This window comes from Protomyctophum parallelum (genome assembly GCF_964188405.1).
Source record: "Protomyctophum parallelum genome assembly, chromosome: 7".
Taxonomy (NCBI): domain Eukaryota; kingdom Metazoa; phylum Chordata; class Actinopteri; order Myctophiformes; family Myctophidae; genus Protomyctophum; species Protomyctophum parallelum.
This window is the reverse complement of record NC_139705.1, coordinates 9422279-9435682: the sequence shown is the minus strand read 5'-3', so window position 1 is coordinate 9435682 and position 13404 is coordinate 9422279. Positions and strand designations below refer to the sequence as shown.

At 41.6% G+C, this 13404-nt stretch overlaps 1 protein-coding gene across 1 annotated transcript; it reads right to left on the bottom strand.

Annotated features, from left to right (window-relative positions):
- Positions 1–900: 900 nt before the first annotated feature.
- Positions 901–7081, bottom strand: LOC310861913 (trypsin-3; the record flags this gene model as incomplete). The annotated part of the gene is made up of 4 exons (XM_083769649.1): positions 7013–7081; positions 5649–5790; positions 3900–4163; positions 901–1071 (listed from the first exon to the last, which is right to left on the bottom strand). The coding sequence occupies exons 2-4, from the start codon at positions 5778–5780 to the stop codon at positions 901–903; spliced, it is 567 nt and encodes a 188-aa protein (XP_083625775.1). The 5' UTR covers positions 5781–5790; positions 7013–7081.
- Between the last annotated feature and the right edge of the window lie 6323 nt (positions 7082–13404).

Below are 13404 nucleotides of genomic sequence, written 5' to 3'. Positions count from 1 at the left end.
TATTGCATCGTTTAAAAAGGTTTTCTTCATTTCCTTAAAAATGCATATTTTTCATTTCCTGATAAATGAACATTTTGGAGTTATGAGGTTTCCTCTTGACAGCGTACAAAACAGTTGTACACACAAAATCTACACAATCCAAATGACCAAGATAGGGATGGGCAACTAAATCCAGTGGGAATGGTTTATTCATTACATTCAGGAACCAAATCAATGTATGTCATTCAAAACCGCTGATGTGTAGTGTTGATGACGTACATGGGCATGCGCAAATGGAAACACATAACATGCATAACATATGCTCCACTGCATGCTTATTGAATGTACAATCTATGGTTCCTGAAGATGCAGTTAAAATATTTCCCCACAAAAGACAAATTACCTGAAGAAAGATCAGGCTGGTGTTGAAGCACCATGTTAGACCCTATCTGGGCATGGATGGACAGTTGTTCATAACACTTTGTAATAAGGCTTCAGACTGGAAAAACATGACCAGCAATATGGCACTGAAGTTACAATTCTTTGAAGATGCCATCTGTATGACATTTAAAAACCTTTAAATACCATCATCACTAACCATTTGATAAATATTCAAGCTTAAAACACAACACATTATAATATAATTGAATGTGCAAAATATATTAAAAAGAAGAAAGGCTACATTAGATTAGATTGATGTTTTAGTTTAAAAAAGTGCAGCGCTAAGCAAAGCAAAGCAAAGTTCTTTTTGTTTACCCAGGGAAGTGGACTAAGCTCGAGATGCTTGTTTACAGCCACACCCTGCTCATAGAACATTTCATGGTAGGGGTTCAATGCCTTGCTCACGTGCCGGTCCGGGGATTCGAACTGGCGACCTTCCGGTATCAAGACCGCTCCGCAAACCGTTCGGCCACCGCTGGTCTAATGATTGTCACATCTGCTGTAGTAGTTAAATATAACACGATCTATCCACCGGCGGACTTTTGACACCGCTGTGTAAACTCCAGGGAACTGGGGATCGGCACAACCCGTTCCCCAGGACACCACACCGTAGACGCGGCCTTCACACACCAATGGCCCCCCAGAGTCCCCCTGAAACAGAAGGAATGCAGCGGCAAATCTGGTTATGTTCTCTAAAACAACGATTCCCCCCCCACAAAAAAAAGTCCAGGGATTTTGTGACAACCACAAATTATTAGTTGTGGAATATACAGTATACAACCATGCAACAAGTTGTGATTTATTTTTATTTTGTATTTTTTGTCTTTGCGTGCACTCACACACACACACACACACCAATACATAGGGAAATTCTACCCTAAAGCAGAGTCCTGCACGGGTCTAAATTTCTAAACCCACACCCGCCCCACCCGTCAATCATGAGTTCTGCAACCCGCCCGATTTATATAAACTCGAAACCTGATCCGCCCTGCCCTTCAAAAAATGGACCTGTTATTCGCCCTTTACTTGGGTTAGCTTCGTGGTGATAAAAAATAAACACCACGCGTGAAATACTATGATAAGGAAGCAAGGATTCGGCTGTGATGCCACTGCTATGCAACAAGGAAGTAGCACACTAATCACAGCAGCAGAAACAGAATGCCATTATGAAGGAATCGGCAGTGATAATGAATTGCATTTTTAATGAATTGCATTTTTATGGCGCTTTTCTATGCACTATGTGCCTACTCAAAGCGCTTACAATGGTTCATTCATTCATACATTGGGAGGTGAAGCGGCGAACAGTCGACGACAGCGTCCTCACTTCCCACCCCCAATCCAACCCTTGATGCTGAGTGTCAAGCAGGGAGGCACTGGGTCCCATTATTTAGAGTCTTTGGTATGACCCGGCCGGGGATCGAACCCCCGACCTCCCAGTCTCAGGGCGGACACTCTAACCACAAGGCCACTGAGCTGGTGATGTGACATCACTGTCGATTCCTTGGGCATGTGACGGACTTAACTTGTCTCCGCTGTTGAGAAGCACCCAGCTGCTAAATAACATCCTGCAGTGCGGGTGCGCTCTGACTAAGGGCCGATTCATACTCCTATTTTACCACTGTTTCGGCGCTGTAGTGCCGAAATGATTTCGGCTCGTCAGAAATTTCAGTAGCACCGAAGAGCCGACTTTAGGAAGGTACCCGCCCTCCCGAACCTCAAATGACGTCACATTGTAGGCTCTACAGCGCCGAACCGACTTTTATTCGGCTCTAAAATAGGAGTATGAATCGACCCTAAAAATGGTCACGCACCCTTTTTACGTTCCGCCCCCGTCCCCACACCCGTTAACTTATAAAAGTATGTTTTCACCCGTCAAACTCGGGTACCCACGACGTATCCGCGGGTATCCGACCCGTTACAGGACTCTGCAAAGTGTATGACATGGCCCGAAATATATACTGTACATCACGTGGTCTCTGTGAAAACAGTTTGACTGGCATTTGATCTGAGTTCGCCTCTTAACGCACTGAGCACTCTCTACTAAGCTTAGTAGGCTAGCAGCCAGGTTAGGCTAGCACTGCAGTTTGCATGGGACAATAATTGTCGTCGTACTGGCTCGATATGGCATTAAATAATTATGAATTTCTATCGAATATCTTAGTTACAATGAAATTGAGTTGACGTGGGCTTTATTTTAAAGGGGAACTGTTGCGTTGTGTCAAGGCTCATACATAGTCTGGATCTTCGGTGGTTAGGTGACCACCGAACTACAACATGACGTCACGAGCCGCCGTGAAGAGCAAACCACCGCCACCGCTCCAGCCCTTCTCTCTGTTTTTACTCACCACCACTCAACGTTATTTCAGCGGTGGTCACCTCACCACCGAAAATCCAGACTATGAATAGGCCTTCAGCCCCACGATCTCACCCGGACACAAAGCCCTTCTGAGATGCTCTAAGCCCCAGCCGAAAGGTCATGGTGACAGCCTGGGAGATCGATCAGAGCGCAATTGACAGCAATTTTTATCATTTCAGTAAATACGCATAAACAAAGTACTGCACATGAACAATGTTACTACAACTAATTGATGGTTAACAATATATTTTATATATTTTACTAACAAAATACATTTTATTGTGAGTGATTTATTTCCTGGTTTAGTGCGAGGGAGACAAAGGCGGGGCAAGGAGAGAAAACAAAACACCCAAGGCTCTTATTCTGACGTGACCAATGCTTAACAGGAAGTGCCCATTAACCTGTGTGTATATAGCCTATTGGCTGAATAAACGCTCTCGTTGGTTCTGTTGTGTGTCAACATTGCTGACGAGTGGATGATGTCAACTGACGCTGCTGCCTACTCGTGTGTGTTATTTATTTCCTCCTTATATAGAGCGTCGCAGAACCTCCCCCTTTCAGAAAAACGAGTGGCCCAGGAAATGAAAACTCAATGCATTCTCCCATAGGCATTTCTTATTTAATTTATTTAAAGACCTTTTAAGCGCCATGACAAATCATGACAACACACACAATTTTTCGGGCCAAACAAAGAATTAGAAAGTAGAAAAAAACGGCAGGTTACAACACTTTTTTGTTTTGTTTTTCTTCTTTGTAATTATTTGTTTGGCCCGAAAAATTGTGTGTGTTGTCATGATTTGTCACGACAAGAGTTGGCTTCGTACGGCGCTTAAAAGGTCTTTAAATAAATTAAATAAGAAATGCCTATGGGAGAATCCATTGGGTTTTCATTTCCTGGGCCACTCGTTTTTCTGAAAGGGGGAGGGACTGCGACGCTCTATTCCGACCAGTCTCCCTGCTATCTAGACTCTTCCTATCACTGCAATGGTAGCTGTGCTAACATAATTGGTTTAGATTTGCATTCCCGATGTGCAATCATCAAAATATTAACAATTTTTCTGTGAAAATATTGCATCTCAATCTCAACCCAGTCATACAGTATAGGTCGAACAATATGACGTACCTTACAGGAGTCTTTTCCTCCAGCATTGTAACCAGCACAGATCATGTTTTCAGTGATTATTCCGTTGTAGGACTCACTGCTATTGCATTTCTGTGTGGAGATGATGGGAAGCTTGACTGTACGAAGGGTCGAGGGCTGCTCACCTTCGGAGCTGGTGTATCCCCAGCCAGACACCCGGCACAGTCTGCCCTCCGCTATGGGGGCACCATGTCTGGGCAGCGGAGCAATACTTACATAATTGTTCAGGATTATTGGGTCTCTCACCTGCACGGGGAGACAATAGAAAGCTTGAAGATTTCCAGATCAAACGCATCCAATTACAGATGAAGTGTAACAAACCAACATTGACTTTTAAGCAGTACAGAATGACAGTAAAAAAAAGAGCAGCAGTAAAACAGTAAACATTCAAACCTCCATTTCAAACCAAAAATCTCCCTGGTTATGTAGCTCTATAAGTGTAAATTCGACTAGAACTGCACTCTGTCGAGTAAGCAAGCAGAGCGTGCAAGTACTGCTGACGGTTACGGGTTTCAGATCGTAATTAAGATATGTTTCAATATTGATTGGGTAACCGGTAATGTATACATGTATGTAACTTGAAAGTAGTATACTGTGGTTGGCTGGACCGACAGTGGTGTGTGATATGATTATGATAGACGTGGTAGGTATATTATATAACTTGTAATAGGCCTATCTCACAGCCTTTCCCCGCCCCCTTTTCTGAGCTAATGGTGTTGACATGATGTCACTCCATGGACATTACATGATAAAATACCTACATTCAGAAGCCATAAACAACACTTTTTCTGAAGGTAAACTAATATTGGTCTGGCAGAGAAAGCAGGTAGGGATGGAGGGAGGTAGCTCTGGTCCATGAGTAAGGCTATGGACCAGAGGCCGTTTCCAAATGTTAAAATGTAAAAGACCAATATTATTATGAAGACAACAAGATGGTAAGACAGCTAAAACAAATAGAATAAAGTTTACCTTCATAAAAAGCCCACCATGGCTGTTGATGGTGACATAATTAAGATATGTATCAATGTCAGGTGGGTAAAAGGTAATGTAATCTGAAACCTATCTTAATGACGTCACCATCAACAGCCGATTATAACCACGCCTACCACACATACATACCACTTCTGGTCCAGCCGACCACAATACTTGTGTGCTTTGCTTGCGCAAGTAAGGAAGATCTCTGTTCAGCTTGAGAGGTGAGCACTTGGCGTTTGGACTCTGCCTTTAAATATCACTGCCTCAGTGCCTCTGATACTTTTTCAGGCTACGGAGCCTCTAAGGTGACATAGTGAAGGAATTCGTTTTTAAGTCGACTTCATTTCTTTTTCTTCACCATGTCATCTTAGGGGCTCCGTAGCATGCAACTCACCTCCAGCCCCAACTCCACCTTGTCTCAACCAAACTATTGTTGAGAAGGAAGGAGGTTCATCTGCAAATGCCTTTTATTTGAAATTTGCAACAACTTTATTGAAATTGTGTCGTGCTCTAGGACAACACTAGAGTTCTGTGACTTATATGAGCTACGTTTGTTCGGGCAAGATGGACCACACTTCAGTGAGTGAGTAGCTGGAATTTTGGTCTTGGGACTTTTTGTAGGCTATGTTGAAGATAAGAAATAAAATTACACTGGCCTTATGCTTAGTCAAAATGTAATAATGCTGACTGGAATGTTTTTCACATATCACACTACAGACACTGTAGTATATTATTGCTTCCGTTAGGATACTCTACCTTTATCAGCATAATATCCATGTCGTTGGAATCGTTCTTGTACTGGGGGTGGGGTATCAATAGGTGAACTAGCCGGAACTGCTCTGTACCCTCATACATGTTCAGGGCGTAGTCTCCTGCTACTAGCCTCATGTTATTTACCCTGAGGATGACAAATAAATTACACTTAGACAGAACGCAAGAATAGCAGTATGAGGTATTAAATGTAGTCCATACTGTATGTTTGCTCTTCAAAAACATGCGCACACGGGTAAAATAAAAGGATAAAACAGAACAAAACAACTCATGTGTAATCATTTGACCCATTTGTAACTGAACACAATACAAAACTGGAGAAAGGGACAGTTCCTGACCGGTTGTATCACTGTTGGTGCGGTGATAACAGGTTCAGTTTTATGTTGCTCACAATACAATTTCATATTGTATACATTAATATCCAGTAAATTGTTTATAGGACTATACTTCCTCTTATATCAAGGTGCTTGTATTATGGTATCTAAAGGTATTTCAGCAAAGTAGCCTCATGCATCAGATGTTTGAGCCAGAGTTAAGTGATATAAGATTCCATGCACAATGCTGAATGAGGGGCACTAGCCTCTCAGGTTTAATGTTTGTCTTTAGTTCAATGTTTGCTTAATAAACGCCATTGACAATGAAGGGAAAACTTACGTCATTTTGTAACTCATTACGTCATATTGTCTCTTTATTGTTAATGGCATTGAATGTTTGTGTTGACACCGTTTGTTTTACATCACCATTTCATCATCTAATCAACATGACGGGGGTGATTTTTTATTAAGTATAATTTTCATGTGCTTCCTCTCAGCCTTGATAGGCTACAGAAATGATAACCTGATCTGCCTTCATGGTCTCCAGAATCCACTAATGAAACCTACATATAGACACTTGCTATACACAAGATGTCAAGTTGAAGTCACCATTGTCAATAGCCCTTTTATTTTCACTTACAATGCTGTGACAAGAGTTCTCACTGAATATCACTACACACTAACTAAAAATGGAAGAACCTCTGCCCCACATATTTCAAATCTTTGTGGCGCTAACAGGCTGCTTCACGCTTTGGCCTATACGTCTTGTAGCCTACAATAAAAAAATCAGCTGGATTTGTTGGAACATGGCAACTTTCCAGGCAACATCCATTTCACCCCGTTAAGATTTTCGGCCATCAAAAAACACCTTTTCCTACAACTCCTACACAATGTCGAAAACTCAAGCAAATAAAAGTTAAAATGCCCTTTCATATGAGTTTCTTAATGCGTAAAGCTTGTACTATAGATCTGCTATTTCCGGTGTGAGAGACCCACACACAACTAAGTATAACTCAGGCTTCAAAATCAACTCACCCAATATTACAATGTGCAGCACTGAGCACCCAGAATTTGTTTATCACAGTGCCCCCACAAATGTGTTGATTGGTGGCTCTCTTCTGTATTGAGACACTGTACTTGATAGAATGTGGAACGGGAGCATATCCTCCCACAATGCGTACATTTGGGTCCGTTGGGTCCAGTTGTATTCCTCGACCTGTGATAGAGATTGAGAATATAAGATTGGATCTTCTAAATCGTTCTCCACCATGAAAGGAAGAGACAGATCTTGTTCAATCACACAGTAACAATATCACAGGAGTTGCAGCAGCAGCAAGATCAGTGCACAAGTCATCAATAAAACACAAGACTTTTATAGCACAGATGCTCCTTGCTTTACAGACCAATAAAAGTATTAAAAAAAAGATCCCTGGAGTTCTCTAAAACAGAGCATCATGCCTTTTCTTTTCTCCCAATTTATTTGTGATATCGTTTCCCCCTGCCCCGTGTATTGTACTGGCTAGTGTTAGTGAGCGTGCAGACAAGAAAACCAAATGTCTCCTCCGATACACCTGACGTCACGTGGACAAGCACACATTTAATAGAGCAACATTCATTTGTAATCGAGTAACATTTGACCAGGAGTATATACTTTGATTAAAGTATACTGGGGCTATGTCATTCATCCATATTGTTCTTCCTACAATTAATTTACATTACAAATGTATTTTGTAATGGACAGAAAATGTTTGGCAAGGCCTAGTTTAGAAGCAGTGTCTGTTAAGTGAATGGTTCTCTCTCTTGGACCTCAAGGGAACTATTAAAGTACATAGATTGTGAAGGCCAGATTTCCAGAACCTGAAGGCTACATTAGAGACATCAATACCCTTGTTACAGCTACTCACTTCACTGTTAAGGCCAATTTGTTGTATGAAAATATGCAGCTAGTTCTCCAGACATAAAAGAGAACTCTCTATTACCTTCTCAGACATTGATCCTGCACTATAATTAGCGTCTGGTTCATGTGACTGGGTAACTCTATACAATATACTGATTGAATGTATTGGGTGTGTGAAAGAAATGCACACGTAAAAGTCTATTTGAGCTTCTATTGAACGTCACAGGTGTGAAAGGTGGGATATTTATACCCACTCTGAACCTATTGTATGCCTGTCCGCCCTGGACATAGGCGGATCTAGAAATTATGGGCCCACCGCCATGCAAAAGCCCCCCCCCCCCCCCCCCCACTGGGGCTTTTTTTTCTTCCGACGTGGCGCATGCCGTCTGCACACGTGTACGCATATAACAATTATGACATATAGGCCTGCGATATTCAGAATTTACAGCAAGGGATTGCTTAAAAATAATAAACAGCCAAATAAAAACTAAGCCAAATAAATGCAAACTGAGGGTTTAAACACTTGCAGTAATGTACCGTATCAGTACGGTTTAGGACTTTTGGGGTTATTTTATTGACACAAATGAATAAGCCCATTGTTAATAACAGTGACGAGGACATTTCAAGCACAAACTCAATACAAAGACTGTTAACTGTGAGTGGACGACCCAATTAAGCATTACACTTGTTTACAACAGGGTCCACCATGTTCAATTCATCAAAACATTTAGAGACGTACAAATAGACACTTCTGTAATAGTTAAAGAACAGAACAGGAATTCATCATATAGTCTCCATCATGAGTCATGAGTCATGACATCTAAGTATTGTCTCTAGTGAAAGTATAAGTAGCTCAGTTTAGGCCCAGATCTCCTTTCTCACTTTTTTCTCTTTGTCATTTTTGTAGTTCATAAAATGTGTCCACAATTATTGTTATTAACTTTCCCATGTGTTTATACAAGTGGGTTCCAATTTCTACCTACAAAAGTTTAATTTAACTTTTATTTCTAAGGAATCTCAATCTTAAATACTATTATTGTCACAGATTGTATGTTAGGTAATTCACACTTTGTCCTTAAGGTAAATAGAGTACTTACTATGTATTTAGTCATTCTCAAGTCTTCCTGATCATGAAAAATATAGGCTACTGTTCCAAATTCTTCCCTATGGCTCTGTCTGTGTCATGATACTGACCTCAATAACACAAATGGCTTTGAGACAGAGAATAGCTATTTTGTTATAGGATTTCTCAAGGGAGCATCCTGACAAGAGGGCAGCACACAGGGTTGTTTGTTTATCTAATAAAGGAGATAGGATAGCTATCACATCCTTTTGTATAAACATTTATGTAATGCAATGTTTACATACAGTAGCCATATGGTAAGAAGGCAAGCATTTCCCAGAATGCCCCCCAAATTTCACAGCAGTTTATGAGGGACGCCACGCTAGCCCCTCCTATATCCAGCTTTTGGTGTGTGTGCAAGAACTGTGTCCTACACAAAATTCCCATTGACAATGAATGCAAAATTTTACGTCATAGTGTCTGAGTGTCTATTGTAGTGTGTCTAGACTAGACACACTACACACACACTGTCTAGTGTCTATTTTAACGTCATGATGATACGATGATAAGAGCGCCCCTCACTTCACACGGGTGTGATGTTTTCAAAACGGCTACCTTTTCTCCAGCTATGCCAACATTTCACAAAGCTCTATTATACACATATAAACGTTTAAAACGGAAATAATGGGTGTCTGGTGTCTCAGCCAGTGCACAGACCATATGCTCCTTGTATAAGCGCAAGGACCTGGGTTCGAATCCGACCCCCATCTTGTCTCACACCCATGTCTCCCGTCTCTCTGCCCTTGGTTTCCTGTCGCTCTACTCTACTACACTGACCTATATGACATTGTGGACAGGTGTTTAAGCAATACAGCTGGTTTGTCCAATGTGATTGTGATGTCCACGTCAAATAAACATAATACAAAGAATGCCCAAAATTATAAATGAATAGATAGATAGATAAGATAGATAGATAGATGCAATTGAGTAGATAGATAGATAGATAGATAGATAGATAGATAGATAGATAGATAGATAGATAGATAGATAGATAGATAGATAGATAGATAGATAGATAGATAGATGCAAATGAGTAGATAGATAGATAGATAGATAGATAGATAGATAGATAGATAGATAGATAGATAGATAGATAGATAGATAGATAGATAGATAGATAGATAGATAGATAGATAGATAGATAGATAGATAGATAGATAGATAGATGCAAATGAGTAGATAGATAGATAGATAGATAGATAGATAGATAGATAGATAGATAGATAGATAGATAGATAGATAGATAGATAGATAGATAGATAGATAGATAGATAGATAGATAGATAGATAGATAGATGCAAATGAGTGAAATACTTACATCTCACATCCAAGAGTTCCAATAGTATACAGAGCAAAATAGTGGGCAGATCCATGATGAGACACTGATGAGACAAGGTGCACTGTGCACTCCAGCCTATCTATTTATCTAAGGCAGTATCTCAACAGTATGCTCAGGTTTCTTATTATAGTTCCGATTTCAGTTTCCACGGTTTCCTTCCCGTGCTGGAACAATATATTATTTAAGCTGCACAGCACGCCCCCTTGCCTCACCTTCTCGTTGACCTTCTAAGCTTTACCATACCATTGTTCAAATCAGTATTATGGCTATTGTTACCTCCTATTGTTACCTCCTCTAGTAGGCAAAAGTAAGACAGCGACACAGCGTATTAACTGTGATCTCAAAACTGTACCCCAAAGACCTCCCACTCCACAGAATGGAGTGGGTGCTGACTGTAGTTTAACATACTGTAACCCATGTGCAATTGTCTTACTGTATGCTGCTGTACAGTAGGCCTACATCCAATAATTGACCCGCCTCACTTGAAAGCATGCATCAAATGAGGTGTGGTCATGAAGAAACATTATAATAATTCAAGTCTCCTCAGAAAATAGCCAATCAACAAAATAGCCAATCAACAATCTCACAACGCAATGCGGTGCAATGCAATGCATTGTGAGCTTGTACATCGGGAATATGCACTCTCAAAGTATTTGCAGACTTTGGGTTATGCGCTGTGTATATGCATTGCTTTTGTATTGCTGAACATCCCTAAACTAGAAAAAGTGCCCTTCCGGGCACAGGTCTCCACCAGGTTATCCACAGATCCGTGCAGTTAGAGGTAAAAACACTTTTTGGCCAGTTATAGCGCCACCTTGAGGCTGAGTTGAAATTGTTCATGTGGCATTTCGTCCTCGGCCTAGTGGGAATGTGGGTGCACAATTTCACGGAAATCACGCGATGTGTTCATGATTTGCAGCATTTTGTTTGAAACTGAGCACTCCTGTGAACTTTGGAAGCCAATCTTAACCAATCAGGATGGAGTCTGATAAATCTGAAAGACCCGTTTCGTTGAATGGCTCTAGAGAGACTGTGTACCAATTTGCGTGATGTTTGGACAAAATCTGTAGGTGTACTGTGCAAAAACTTGTTTTGCACAAAGCGGCCTCCTGGTGGCGCTATAACAGGCCGTTCTGGAAAGTTTGGGGCAGAGGTTCATGGTTGGCATCCAGGGAGTGTGTGTGCAAAATATGGCATCGAAAAACTTGTTTTGCACAAAGCGGCCTCCTGGTGGCGCTATAACAGGCCGTTCTGGAAAGTTTGGGGCAGAGGTTCATGGTTGGCATCCAGGGAGTGTGTGTGCAAAATATGGCATCGACCGGGTTAACGGTGGCCGAGATTAGCTGTTCACGGACACACGGACGGACACACGGACGGACGGACGGACACGCGGACGGACGGAGTGCAAAACATACTCTCCCCACATGCCTTCGGCCTGGTGGAGACAACAAAGAAGTAGTAGTGACCATTAGCACCATTCAGGTGAATCAAATTTTGATTTAAATTTTGATTCACCTGGCAGGTTTGGTGATTTACTTTTCTAAATTGCATTTTTGTGGGGACAATTGCTTTTATTTTAGCATGCTAACTTTCAGAAACCCTGTATATTTTATTAGCTTGGATTACCCTGCGACCACTGGTAGGTGGGTTTCTGAACTGCCTAACCCTCCTCTGGGACAGACAAAAAAGAATTACCATTTTATAATGAGCATTAGTGGGGACCAATTATATTAAGAAAAAAAATGTGCCAGGATTCTGCTTTGTGAGTGTTTATCCCATAGAATGAACATGGGCGTAGCTTGAACTTGACCCCAGGGGGTGCGAATGTCTGGGGGGAATCCCGGTTGCTGTGTTGCCTTATAGTTCACTTTAGAAAACTGCGGAAATAAGTAGGTTAGTTCATTGCAGAGGGGCGGGCTGGCGGGGGCATCTTTGTAATATGTCTTGAATGTCCACACAATGATTATAATCAAAAAGTTTACTGAAAAGCTTCGGCAGGATAACAACACAGCAGCATGTACATAAGAGTCACTATACAAATTAAACGCAGCTCGCGGAGTCAGTTCAGTCAGTCAACCTCAAGGGGGTTCTTGCCATGCCCGTGCCCTCGGACACATATACACGTGTATTACTAAGGTACTACACTCATGCTCCTTCCTACCTGCCTACGTTGACGCGGCAGTCAGCTGACCATTTGTCATGTTATTTAAGCTCACCTCAGTCTCTGTTCTTCCTGCTGTCAGTGTCCCCGGACCGTTGGTATGCGCCTGTTTGCTCCCACCGCCTCCCCAGCACCACCAGTGGGGTCTGCTTCATCGTTCCCCATGGGGGGTTATTGTATTATCTATCTCCCTGCTCTTATGTTTTATGTTGTTGCTTAATCGTGCCGAGCAGGGAGAAATCCAGCAGAGCCGAATGCCAAGTCAAATATCATATACACACTTGTTACTCATTCTGCAATAAATATTGGTTAATCTATTCGTGAGTTGTCTGACTGAACGCACGTTAGTCACCCAGAGACAAACTGCTTTACGGCAGATTTGTAACCATAGTGATGCCGGTCTCTTAAAGCAGGGGTTCTCAACCCGTGGGTTGCGACCACCCGGGGGTAAAGAAATAAAAAAATAAGAAAACCGAGGTGCGGTTCCCCCCCCCCCTGCACCCCATTAACTCCGCCCATGAGCATGAGAGAGCTAATGGAATTGTTAGAAACTATTATATTTATAAACAACTCTTTAAGAACACAGACATATATAAAGTGCACTGTTATAAAGTGCGTGTGCATTTGCACTGTGATACCCATTTAAAAATGTAGCCAACTACACCACCCTTTGATCAAACAACAGAGTAAAGGGAACTCTGACACTCGTCATTCAAGGTCACCAAAACCAACCAAACAAAACCAAACAACTTTAAAATACGGTTTCTCACAATGTGCAAATCTGCAATTGTGTGCAAATCTACAATTGTGCAACAATAGCAAGGAGCAGTGGGGACAGTCAAAGGTTGAAATCAGTTCATCCGTTTCTTCTACTCTTCTGGTCACTGGAACACAAGAGCACTGGGCA